This window comes from Lottia gigantea (genome assembly GCF_000327385.1).
Source record: "Lottia gigantea unplaced genomic scaffold LOTGIsca_90, whole genome shotgun sequence".
Taxonomy (NCBI): domain Eukaryota; kingdom Metazoa; phylum Mollusca; class Gastropoda; family Lottiidae; genus Lottia; species Lottia gigantea.
The window spans coordinates 829,207-843,433 of NW_008710951.1; the positions used below are offsets into that span (position 1 = coordinate 829,207).

At 33.2% G+C, this 14,227-nt stretch overlaps 1 protein-coding gene across 1 annotated transcript; it reads left to right on the forward strand.

Annotated features, from left to right (window-relative positions):
* LOTGIDRAFT_169903 (hypothetical protein) lies at positions 1-2,207 on the forward strand (the record flags this gene model as incomplete). Its single annotated transcript, XM_009068523.1, has 4 exons — positions 1-121; positions 529-837; positions 1,810-1,879; positions 2,087-2,207. 4 exons carry the CDS (start codon positions 1-3, stop codon positions 2,205-2,207), a joined length of 621 nt encoding a protein of 206 aa, XP_009066771.1.
* Positions 2,208-14,227: the final 12,020 nt, after the last annotated feature.

Sequence of the window (14,227 nt, forward strand, 5' to 3'; positions counted from 1 at the left end):
ATGTCTCCAGATATTTCCTACACTATCAGTGGATCAAACCAGTTAAAGATAAAACTAGAAGAAAATGACTGTTCTGTAAATGATAATTTAGAATTTGGAATTAGAATTAATTCTTACCCAGGTATGTCAATTGTTTTTTTTTATTATTAACTTTAAAACAAGATTATATTTAAAGTCTTAAATGCGCATATCAACAAATAACCCGTTGAATATCATTGTATCATCGAAAATCAAGTTGATACGTACCTATGTTAAGGTGTAAATTGTAAACAGTGATTAAAAATACTAGTATATGTTACCTAGTTTACTTACTTTTTAAATACACTGAAATAATTTTTATTTTAGGTCTGAAATTTGTTTCAGTATATTGTCATGGTTCACTGATACTCGCGATCCAAATTATAAAAGTTATATTTAGCACCAGATTCAATATTTACTTTAAAATGTTTCATTACAACTGAAAATGAATCTGGATTGAAATTATGATTCACATTTTATTACAGACTATATTTATATATTACTTTGTAGGTAATATGAATTTAACTTGTCACAATCCAACTGTTTCTACACCACAACTCTGTACACAGACTACTAGTAAAGTTACAACCACTAGTACAAGTACAGTAACAACTACAAATCCAGTAACAACTACAAGTCCAGTAACAACTACAAGTCCAGTAACAGCTACAAGTATAGTAACAGAACCGTCAGATACTGCACCAACTGGTACTAATACAGCATCATCTGTAGAAATATCTTCAACTGAAAAAGCGTCAAAAGGAACTACAAATTGTCAGAATAATAAAACTAATAACAGTACAGATATGAGTGATCTAGGTAAAAAGCTGAATTACTAACAGGTTTATTATCACAAGTTTTATTTCTACAGATATGTTTCTTGCTTCCTCTTTTGTTCAAAATATTCATATTTAAAGGGTATCGTTTTCATTTGTTTTCAGTTGGGACTGTATATTGAAAAACATCTTAACCTGTATAAGAAACCTAATTTCTCTTGACCACCTGACTGCTACCCAGTAGCGTATTAAGGCAGTAATGATTGGGCCATTTCACTTATAGCTTTCTTCAATATATTCTGTAACTGTTTAGTTTAATATGTCGGTATTTCAAAATGTCAGTTATAGATTTCTCTCTGAATATTGTATAATTTTATATTTCAGTTATAGATTTCTCTGAATATTGTATAATTTTATATTTCAGTTATAGATTTCTTTCTGAATATTGTATAATTATATATTTCAGTTATAGATTTCTCTCTGAATATTTTATAAATATATATTTCAGTTATAGATTTCTTTCTGAATATTGTATAATTATATATTTCAGTTATAGATTTCTCTCTGAATATTGTTTAATTATATATTTCAGTTATAGATTTCTCTCTCTGAATATTGTATAATTATATATTTCAGTTGTAGCTTTCTTTCTGAATATTGTATAATTATATATTTCAGTTATAGATTTCTTTCTGAATATTGTATAATTATATATTTCAGTTATAGATTTCTCTCTGAATATTGTTTAATTATATATTTCAGTTATAGATTTCTCTCTCTGAATATTGTTTAATTATATGTTTCAGTTATAGATTTCTCTCTGAATATTGTATAATTATATATTTCAGTTATAGATTTCTCTCTGAATATTGTATAATTATATATTTCAGTTATAGATTTCTCTCTGAATATTGTATAATTATATATTTCAGTTATAGATTTCTCTCTGAATATTGTATAATTATATATTTCAGTTATAGATTTCTCTCTGAATATTGTATATTATATATTTCAGATGTAGGATTGTTAGGAGGATTGATTAGTTGTATTATTGTAATAATAGTACTCATTATAGTCATAATTTGGTATGTATTAGAACATCTACCCCTGGCATTGGATCATCTCTCGCTTATATAATACTCGCTATCATCCTCTGACATTATATTTGGCCTCTGATTCTCCCAACCTTTTCCTTGTTTCTTGGTTAGTTGGTATTAAAACCGACAGACCCAAGCTTAAAAATAGAAATTATAATTCAATTCCTGTATAGGCTGTATTTTATTATATTCTAGTATGGTTAGAAATAAGCATCAGAAAGAAGAAATTTACAGCACACCTTTAACAGTAAGACCACCACCAGATGAAGGATATGCCAATTTAGATTTTACATCATCACGTCAGCAGCGAGTCTGATAATGATATACCTGCATGTAAATATATTTACGATTTGAATTGAGACAGAGATAAATTGGTTTGTGTCACAAATGAACAGATTTAAACAATATTTTGTTTCTGCACGAGTAAAATAGTAATGTGAAATTGTATAGAAATATAAAATAAAACATTTCTTGTGAAGTAGTCAGTGATATAATTAACCTCATGGACATAATTAAAATATAGTTTGATCGCCTTCCACTAAGAAGGTAAGGATGACAATTGCCTTTCTGATAATTTTGCCACTACCATAATGATCTGCTCCACTTCCACATGAAGAAGCAAAATGCCCTCATTGAATTATTGGTGGTTGTTAGAGTTAATAAATCCAATAACCCAACTCATTTTAAAAGTTCCAATGATCTAGTTTTCTATTCAACAAATCCATGATGAATAAAGCTGTAATGTTGTTTCACTGAATACACTGAGTCCAATTTACAATACACAAGACATAAGAAGAAAGTCACTGGCAAAGTTTAAACAATAAGTGGACTAAAGGGCACAACCTGTGGTCCAGGTTCTAGTTTCATTAATGGCGAAGATAGTCATGCTAATACGTCAAAAAGCAGCCTGTGTAAGATTCAAGGAGCACGTAGAATTTCTTTCCGGTTTCCCGTGGTTGGTATCAGTATAATCAACTTCTGATAAGTAACGTCCTATTAAATTCATAATAAAGTTCCTGTAGGTCTCCATGTTCCTTAGGCACCGGTAGTATATAATCCATATTCTAACGTTACTTGCACAATCCCATATTCTCGTCATTAATTTTGATCGGTAGAGAGTTTACTTCTCGACCAATAAGATTCTTTGTAACAAATCCGTTACTAAATAACAGTTCAATGAAAAGAGATCTTAGTACTTTTGAGACGCCATCTTAAATTTCTCAAAACGCTCAAGCTGGATTCTTCAGGACTTTAGAAATGTTTTATGCACCAATACTGATTAAACCAGCTTGTTGCCAATTTGTTCCACCTTTGACCCTAATACTCCTGGACTAATTTAGGTTTCAAGTCTGTTAAGAATTTTAACAGTGTATTCAACATAATAATAATGACCATTTTTATACGCCCCATTAATTTATATAGTCCTTTGTCTGTCCGTTTTTTCGTGGTGGATTTTTACGAAACTTGGTAATATTATACAGTCTCGTCCCCAAAAAGTTCATAAGAAGTATATGACGGAAGGTTGAATATATCATACTGGTGATTGTTACTGTACTGCAGAATAGTTATTTAAAATCAAAGCTGCCAGTGGGCGTATATTACCTCATCAATTTTTGACCCATGCTGGCCCCCCCCCCCTCCTTACCCCTCACCTGATGTTTCCTCCATACACATAAAAAGTTTTAAAAACCTCTTTACAATCCCTATATTGTCTGTAGAACTCTAAAAAAAAAAAGCTTACATCATAGTTATGAATTGTTTAAAATACGTGAGTAATGTATACAATAGCATCAAAAAATTCTTTTGTTTAGGTCTTTTATTGAAAAACCGAAATAAACGAGATTTTAAATGCCATAGAATCAATATATTCGATTTTGCTTTTTGTTGTCTCGAGACCTTCTGACTCTTATAGAATTCCCCAATAAAAAGTGACTCTTCAAAGTTTTTGCGAAAGATATCAATCGTGAATTTTGGACGATATGAAAAATAAATTATGCGTTGCGTTGGACCTCTAAAGAAATGGCCTTTAAATAGTTCTGTAAGCTTTTAAAATAAATTTGATTGTTAGAAAACACATTAATGCAATCGAATTGGACCATAAGCTCCCAGGTAAAGCGTTGAGTACAGTCACGTTTACATAACGATATCTTTTCAAGTCGCCAAGTCGGGTTCAGAAAAATCAACGAAAATGCAGAACATTATAACTTGTGTTGCTCTTATGGTTTTAGGTAAGTTAGATATTTTATTTTATTTATTTTACTTAATTCTGTATAATTACTGTATAAATTCATTAAAATATAATATAAGATAATAATTTGTTTTTAGATTTAATTTGATGTTTTATCATTCTAATTGTTTTTATCTATTAATCCATGGCCAATTTAATTCAAAACTTGTTCTGTTTTAGTGTCAGCTCTGTGTGTGAATGGCACCTCTACCACTGAAGTTGCATCTACCACTACAGAAACTCCTGTAAAATTAGCTGATATTGAGCTTCCAGAAGATATTAAAACTATTTTTGATAAGTATGCTAGGCAACTATGAAGACTTCTTATTGGAATTGGGCCGCGCTACAGGTTATAACGATTTATTAGCTAAGTTGAAAATTGAAAGAAAAGACTTTACTGAAATGAAACTTGAAAGCCCTTTTAAAGATTATCTAGGTAAGTATTTTTGAAAAAATATTTGATGTGAACTATCTGAAAGGAGTGTTAAGTGCACATTTTACATTGATTGATGATTTTTTGTAAGAGATATAAACATACTTTATAAACAATATTAGCTATGTGGACTCTCTGAAAGGGATACCGAGTTGAAAAAGCTAAATGCCACATTAACAATATTAGCTATGTGGACACTCTGCAAGGGGTACCGAGTTGATAAACCTAAATACCACATTAACAATATTAGCTATGTGGACACTCTGCAAGGGGTACCGAGTTGAAAAAGCTAAATGCCACATTAACAATATTAGCTATGTGGACACTCTGCAAGGGATACCGAGTTGATAAACCTAAATGCCACATTAACAATATTAGCTATGTGGACTCTCTGCAAGGGAGACCGAGTTGATAAACCTAAATGCCACATTAACATTATTAGCTATGTGGACTCTCTGCAAGGGATACCGAGTTGATAAACCTAAATACCACATTAACAATATTAGCTATGTGGACACTCTGCAAGGTGTACCGAGTTGAAAAAGCTTAATGCCACATTAACAATATTAGCTATGTGGATTCTCTGCAAGGGGTACCGAGTTGAAAAAGCTAAATGCCACATTAACAATATTAGCTATGTGGACTATGACAGACGATCATGCCAGATAATGTGTGACATATGTAGTTTTGGCTGGGGAGCGTGACCAGAAGTAGACAAAAAAAAAAATAGTCATTTGCAAAACAATGGCTGCAAAAAAATCACGAGAAAAAAATGGTTTCAAAATTAACTCGTCTTTTTCAGATTCAGTGAATAGTTCAAGTAGAAATGGTGTTACTATAGTAACATTTTTCATGGTTTCTGTGGTCTCAATGTTGGTACCCTGTTTGAAATAATTCTCTTTGTTTTATATTTTATCTTTGTGTTTGTTATATTTAGGGGTAGGGGGTAGGGTGCTGCTAATATTTAATATTTAGTAATAGTTATATCTTTATATCTTATATTACATTTATTGAAGAATTTATTATAGACCATCGACATTGCTGGAAAAACCTGTTATAGACCATCGTCATGGATTGAAGAATTTATTATAGACCATCGTCATTTTTACATCAAAACATAGAACTGTTTACTTGTACTAACTGGAACACCAACTGACGTCTACTTCCGTTTCTATTGACTTAGTTTCTCGCTCTACATGCATCGTTTACTTCCGGTGTGATAGAAATATATTCATGTAATTATTAAGTCTGTAATTATCTTGCAAAATGAGTCCAAACAGTATTGGTTATTAACAAAGAATATCTAACAAGTCAGGTGCTATAGTAAAACCGCGTATGATCAAATGTATTACAGTGGTGTAACCGACACTCCGACAAGACATTTGAGTCTTGATATTCGCGAATTGAAAAGCACGTTTTTATCACGCAGACTGCAATAAAAAGTTGGAATGTTTTTATTACGTATGAAGAAACGAAACAATTAATAAGTCATTTTTCAACATCTATCTGAAAATGATTTATTTACTGTTTCGTTTCTTCGTCGGAGGAACCATGACACCGGTCACTATCTATTTGTGTTGTCGCAAATAATTTTTCGATCGATTTTGTCCTACCGATTGCGACAATTGATTTAGAACATGAAAAATCGATCATCGGTAAAGTCATTTTCAAACACACCTTTCAAAGCTATTTTCACACGAACGCACCTCAAGGGAGGCCACTCTACCTCTAGTCGCAGACAGGTATGGTAAATGAAATGAAATGGATGGAGTTTTACGTCCTACTTTTCTGCATCATGTGGGCTAATGAAGACGGGCAACGCCATGCAGGGTGCAATGAGGGAAATTTTGCCAGGACAGCGGCATTAGCCTGCTCTTTTTCGATTTCCAACTGTCGAGGAATCTTTAACGTGCACAACCTGTAGCACACGGGGCCTCGGTTTATTGTCCCATCCGAACGACTAGACGCTTTTTCCATGTCAGCCCCCCGTACCTGCATCACTGACAGGGGGAAACCGGGTTGACAAGTCCGAAGGTATTATCTCGACCTATGCCGGGATTGAAACTTGGACCTTCAGGTTAGCGAGCAAGCTTCTAACTCACTGAGCCACCGCGGCTCCCAGATTGGTATGGTAGACGACATGGAAGAAGGCATAAAACACATTTGTCCCCATCTAGGGGACAAAACAAAATCATAAGTATGGAAATACTAAAATTTAATGAAGACGGGCCACCCATCAAATCCAATCTATATATATGACATCTGCCAAGTTAAAAGAATAACCATGTATGAACAACCAATCTTCATTCTAAAAAAGGTATTTTTGGTATTAAAAAGACAACAATGATGAAAACACATGCTATTCCTTTGATTTATTTCATAGAAACATTCTCTAACTAGCGTCACATCCAGCCAGGTGCTCGTGGGGTAACACATGGCAGACGACGTTTCAGTACAGTACTAGAGTACCGTTATTGAAAATCTTATCCCCTTTATAAATGGTCTGAACATCCAATATCATTAGTAGAATTTCTCAAATTATCCAGTTTGTTATAGAATGATCAAAATTATACATGTCTTTATTGTTAATTACGGTACACTTACAAAGCACAAGGTTTCCAAGAGTGTTATGAGTAAAAGTGATGGATTACAGCAGTTATATTACAGTCAAGTATCTGGGTCAAGCACCTCCCTCCAGGAAGCTACCTATTTTGAGCATTCCCTGACCTAAAAACTGTTTAAATGATATGAATGTTTCCACCATTTATTAGTTAACCGATTATTAATCGGTTAGTCGTTCGGTCAAACCGATGTCAACCGATAATCGATTATGATTTTCAACCGATTTCCCATCACTACTATCTATACCTGGCCTAGGCTAACGTACTGTAGTAGTGTAGACTAGTACTAGTCGGTGTAGTAGGACACTGGATCTTTTAGTTCGAGGAATTCAGGGTCCTATTCGCCCTCGTTTACGAATTTACTAAGGCAATAATTAAAATGCACTCACCTATGAACCAACCTATTTGTATTCAATGATCATTTCCATTCTACCCAAGACCAAATAAGATAGTCTAGTGCTTCGTGTAGGATAAATTTACGCCATTTTGTCGTTGTTCCCACACGCTTAAAATTCAGTAAAACTGCATTTTGTAGTTTTCTACAAAGGTTGATATTAGAACAGGAATGAGTGGTGGAATATCGGGTCAGCATTACAAGTTCTCCATGCATCTCACTTCACCATATCAAAATTAATTTAAGAAATTCACAAAAATCCCTTCGACGTAGCTTTGTTTTATTTGACGTTGGACAAGATGTCGGAGTGACGGCAGACTGACCTCGTGTCTTTACCGGCGACAATTTGATTGGTTGGTTAAATTACGACGTCATACTTTAATTGACAGATCGGATCTATCAGAACGCAAATTACGTCATCCTTGATAAGATGGCGACGTCATTTGAGTGACTACCATTAAACACTTAATAAACAGCAAATGGGCTTAAAACTGCCCTTTTTCTTTAATGTGTGAAAGTCAAATTCCTTCATCAATTCCAAATCTAATGATGTAAAATATGATTAGTTTCGAGTAAGTGGGTTTTGAGAAGGAGGTTTTTCAAGGTTTGCGTTATGAGCCTCGTTATATAATTATTTATAGTGTGTTTTTCTACTATGTGATCTGTTTTCTTCAACAAGTAGTTTGTGGGTATTTTATAAAAGGAAGTAATTTGGCCACAGTTCAGAAATTAGACATTACAAAGACAAAATTATAAGATATATTGCTGCTAAATGAAATGGACATCCTTTGTAATTCCGTTTCATTTACTCAAAAAACAAATGTCCGTATCAACGCTATTTCTAGTACATATTTACACTTCTACAGTGTAAATCTTACACCGTAATATTTGATAATCCAATTACCAATATATTAACACCGGTATTAACATCCATACAGCTGGTGTGAATCAACACTTATTTGGTGACAACTAAGTTTGAAGTCTGATTAGAATTTTAACAGTGTATTCAACATAGTAATAATTGCAATTTTTATTTTCTTCGAAGTAGAGTTATCAAGGTGTGTTACCTAGGGATGTTGTCCTACTTAAAAAAAATAAATTTAAAGGGACAGATCCGCTATTTTCTGGGTTAATTTGGGTTTTTAATATGTGTAAATAGGCTTCAGAGGTACTAGAAATGTACGAAAATCGCGTAATTCGTACAAAATACCTCAAACTAGGAATTTTACTCTCTATTTTTATACGTATTTTCTATATGGCATAGTTTCAAGAAAAGACAACTCGTTATAAAATTGAAGACACAAATCACATGGGTTTGAAGGCTCAAGTTTCGACAGTGAGCCATGAACACTTCGACTAAAAAAAATCCCATTTCTAAGACAAAAGTACAATTGGTAAAAACAAAATGCCGAACTTGTCCCTTTAAACTTTTACAATAAATTATGTTGTAAGAAAACACATTAAATTGCACGCTGCAATCGAATTGGACCATAAGCTCCCAGGTAAAGCTTTGAGCACAGTCACGTTTACTTTTTTTCCAATCGTGGGGTTCAGCAAAATCAACGAAAATGCAGAGTGTTAAAATTTATTTTACTTCTATGGTTTTAGGTAAGTTAGATATTTTATGAATTTTGATACAAAATAATTAATACATTTTATTCAATATAACATTATTAATATATATTAATTTGTTTTATTATTCTTATATTTTATCTTTTCATCATAATTTTGTTGATTCATTCACCAATTTAAAAGGACAGGTGGCCCATTTTTTTTGGAAATTTAGAAATGTATGAAAATCTCATAATTCCTTTAAGATAGCTTGCCAGGCAAGGTAATATATGGCCACAGGCAGCTTTGATTTTGAATGAAAGTATTTAGCAGTACAGTAACAATCACCAGTATGAAATATTCAACCATCAGTCATACACTTCTTTTGAACTCTTGACGGCGATACTGAATAATACTGAGTATGAGTTATAGTTCGTGAAAATTCTAGAAGGCAAAAATTCAATCTTCAGCGCGGTAATGAATAATAAAAATCAAAATCCGACAAGAATCATGCCTTTTAGTGTTTAAGAGCTAAACTTTGAAAGCGTTTCCAAGAGCGAGGTTAATAGCTCCCTCATCAGCAATAATTGATACTAAAAATTTTACGATTTTTCCGATTTTCAATAGGGTTTATCCTTGGGTGATATCAAACACTCACGCCAAGTTTCGTCAAATTCCGTCAAGAATTCAGCCTTCTAGGGTGTTTACGAGCTGAAAATTGAATGCGTTTTAAAGAAAATTGAACGCGTTCTCGAGAACAAGGGCAGTAACTCCTACTAAATGTTTTTTGATTTTTCTGATTTTCAATAGGTTTTATCCTTGGGTGATAACAAGCACTCAGGCCAAGTTTCATCACAATCCGTCAAGAATTGTGCCTTACGAGCTAAAAATTAAACGAGTTTTCAAGAACAAGGGCAATAACTCATACTAAATATTTTTCGATTTTTCTTCTTTTCAATAGGCTTTATCCTTGGGTGATATCAAACACTCACACCAAGTTTCGTTAAAATCCGTCAAGAATTATTGTGCCTTCTAGAGTGTTGACGAGCTAAAAATTGAACGCGTTTTCAAGAACAAGGGCAATAACTCATACTAAATATTTTTCGATTCTTCTGATTTTCAATAGGGTTCATCCTGGGTGATAACAAACACTCACACCAAGTTACGTCAAAATCTGTCAGGAATTTTGTCATGTAGAGGGTTTACGAGCAATTGTGGACGTCGGACCGACGATCGGACCGACATGGGTGACGGCAATATACTCCCCCGATTTCATTTCATTTCATTTCAAAATTGTTCTGTTTTAGTGTTAGCTTTATGTAGCTACAAAACTGGTGCATCTAGCTCTACCGTATCTACTTCTCCTGTGTCGACTACCAACAATGGTACATCTAGCACTACCGGGCCTATTACTACGAATAGTTCTCCTGTGTATCCTTTTATTGGTATTAAAACTATTTTCAATAAGTATGACGTTTTAAAAGATATGTTGAGTTGATATTTTTATATGGTTCTCTACAATATAATTATATAAAAATACTAAACAAGCATTATCATTTCGTTGTATAAACAGGTGGGCGGTGCGTAGCCGTTGTATAAATCGTTTAAAAATTTACTTTGTAAATGTATAGAGAGAGGGGAGTGACTATAGTTGTCTACACAGATCATCAATGATATATTAGCCCCACCCTCAGCACGTGCTACAACTACAAAATCAATTGTATTCATGTTACTTAGATGTTTATGTAATGTAAACATACGAACGATAATGATGTAACAAACACCTTTATTCCAAAACATCTGCCTATATTCCAGCCTTTGATGGCTATTGGACTCTCTAAAAGGGGTGTCAGTTGGCATATATATAGCAAAACAAAACATTATTAGATATGTGAACTTTCTTAAAGGGTTACCTAGTTTATAAAGCTAGATACCAAATTAACATTATTAGTTTAAAATTAAATATGGAAGGTTATTCGTGTCCAAAATAGTCGGACGTCAATTTGTATGCGGGGGAATTTGTGACTAAATAAAAACAATTTCCTGAGATTAAACAGTGCCACAATTAATTTTAAAATTAACTCGTCTTTTTCAGGTTTAGTGAATAGTTCAAGCAGAAATGACGTTACTATAGGAACAGTTGTCTTGATTTCTGTGGTCTCAATGTTGGTACCCTATTTGAAATAATTATGATTGTTTTATATTTTATCTTTGTGTTTGTTATATTTAGGTGTAGAAGGGATGGGGTGGGGCTAATATTTAATGATCCTTATATCTTTACCTGAGTACTCAATTAAAAAAATTATACGTTTTTATAATGGAGGTCTAGAAATTGAAGTTTTTTTTTCATGAGCGACTCCATCGATGATCTAATGAAATTGTTTTTTAACAGATGTTCAAGTCATTGGAATATTCAACCAATGAAATGCTCTGGTCTATGAAAGAATTATCTCCATGTGAGAAATTCTGAGACATTTTGTTAAACATTTGACTTGTTTTCGCAGTCGATATGTTTATTTCAATTCTATATATAATATTTATTTTTGTCCTTAAATTTCAAACCTTTTGTTCTGTGATTCCCTTCCTAATAAATATATTCTCTGATTTCTGTGTTTCTATGGTTTGTATATATACCGTAATAAAACTCTGAAGTAAATAAAACAAGTACCAACGATCCGGACCGCAAAACGAAACCCTAAATCCAAAACAACATATTGGTGAAACATTAGTAGCATTTTTATCATTTTACATATAGACCAGAGGGAGAAGGGGGGTATTGTCACCCGAGAGGGGGCAAAATCTGAGTTAACTTTTCTAGAGGCATTTTTCCTCAGGAATCCGAATCTGGGAGGTAAAGTGTCAGGTCAGGGGGCGTTTTTGAGTTATTCAAGGTCAAAGGTCACGAAAGGTGAAATAACCCAAAAAACGTTAAAAATTGAGGATTTAACTACAAAATGTGTACAAATTCATTGATATCATGTAGAAATTGGCGAATGCCCATTAGTGTGAATCGGCACTATCTGTAAGTCCCAATTCTTTGAGATAATCCAGGTCAAAGGTCACGAAAGGTCAAAATAGGTCATGACATTGTGAAGATGAAGTCTGTAATAGCTTGACATTATGAAGATGTAGTTTGTAATAGCTAAAGGTCAAAATAGGTCAAAATGGAAAGACGGATCTCATTGATCATGTCATAAGCAATATCAAGTAGTTGTTAAAACTCCTATTGAAATAAATCATTTACTAGTAAATGTACATGCATGAAATAAATGTAACTAACAATTTGAAAATCGCTGAATCACAGAAGGCCTTATTCGTCTTAAACGCCGTCGGCGAAGTGTTATAAAAGGCTTATCAGACAACCGCCACATTCTAGCAATATAGTTAGCACGCTGTATATGCAGTACTAAGGACGTCAGACACGGGTACAGTGAGTACAGTGTTCAGTTTCTTCTGATTTTGATCGTAATTTTTCTGGAGTTCTGCCTGGCAACTACTCAATGCTGTTTGTCGATATTAGTTGATTTTCTTCAACGAATCCTCGGCTATATTCTTCACTGTTTTCAATTCTTCTAACTTACGTTTCAGACTGTCTTTCTGATCTTCGTAATTTTCTAAATTGACGTCTTTAGAGTCTTTGATAGTAAGAAAAGAATGGTTTTGGTGTTGACCAAGAAGGCATGTCGAACACAAAATGGTGTTACAGTCTTCACAGAAACATTTCAGCTCCTCCTTATGATGTTTGGAGCAGTAATCTGTATCTCCTGTTCTGTTTGTTGAACTCGTTGATGGAGCAGATAGATAAGAATTTGTTGACAACTTCCTCACCCCGCCATCTGGAATTTTGCTGATTTTGTTACACATTTGATGCCGTTGCAGCTACCTGCCAAATTAGAACTAGCCACTTCTTTCAGACATTTCCTACAAAATGTATGATGACAATCCAATAATTTAGTTTCCTGGAATGGTCCAAGACATACAGCACATTCAAACTCTTCTACATTCCCATCAATTTTGATTTTGAATGCTGAACAATTCAATAATCTTTATGGTACGTTATTATATAATCGAATCTCTTATGTCATGTTTTATCAACCCAAAAACTGAACAACGTAATAAATATAATCCGAAAACCAGTTAACAATCCACCATAGTTTCCCTTGACAACTAAAGAACAGTTTGTAGTTTAAAGTTTAAAGATCTCCAATCCTATGGTAATAGTAGTATAAAATGTCTCCAGCATTTCTAGATTTATACCTCCAGTTTTGGTTAAAGGGACAGATGTGCCGAAAATTGCATATTTCCTTCAAAAATACCTTGCGAGTTTTACTCACTTTATCTATATGATGTCTTTTCTATATATCACAGAGTATAATCTTAAAATGACGAGTCATAATTTTGGCATTCAAACGCTGAATTGAATTGGACACACATGGAATTGAAGGCGCATCTGTCCCTTTAATGAAGTAAAATTTGTAGAATTTCAAAATATTCGAGAGGTAAACTAATAAATCATGCCAATGATGTTAGTTTCTTAAAATTATAAAAACCACCGAGAGTGGCCTTGTATTTCTAGATTTAGTGGATCATTCTCCTGAAAATGTTTTGAAACTTTGAATTTGTTGTCATAAATTTTGATTTAAGCTGATCAAAAGATAAATAATAAGGCTGTAATTGAACCCTACTATTTTGTATTTGATCATGTAATTATTTGATCAAGTAAGACTAGAATCGTATTAGCTAAATTGATGGTGTTCTAAATAAAAGCATATTGTTATTTTAATTTATGGTAATGTTCACAATGTCAAGCTATTACAAACTTCATCTTCACAATATCAAGCTATTACAAACTACATCTTCACAATATCAAGCTATTACAAACTACATCTTCACAATATCAAGCTATTACAAACTACATCATCACAATATCAAGCTATTACAAACTACATCATCACAATGTCAAGCTGTTACAAACTTCATCTTCACAATATCAAGCTATTACAAACTACATCATCACAATATCAAGCTGTTACAAACTTCATCTTCACAATATCAAGCTGTTACAAACTACATCTTCACAATGTCAAGCTATTACAAACTACATCTTCAC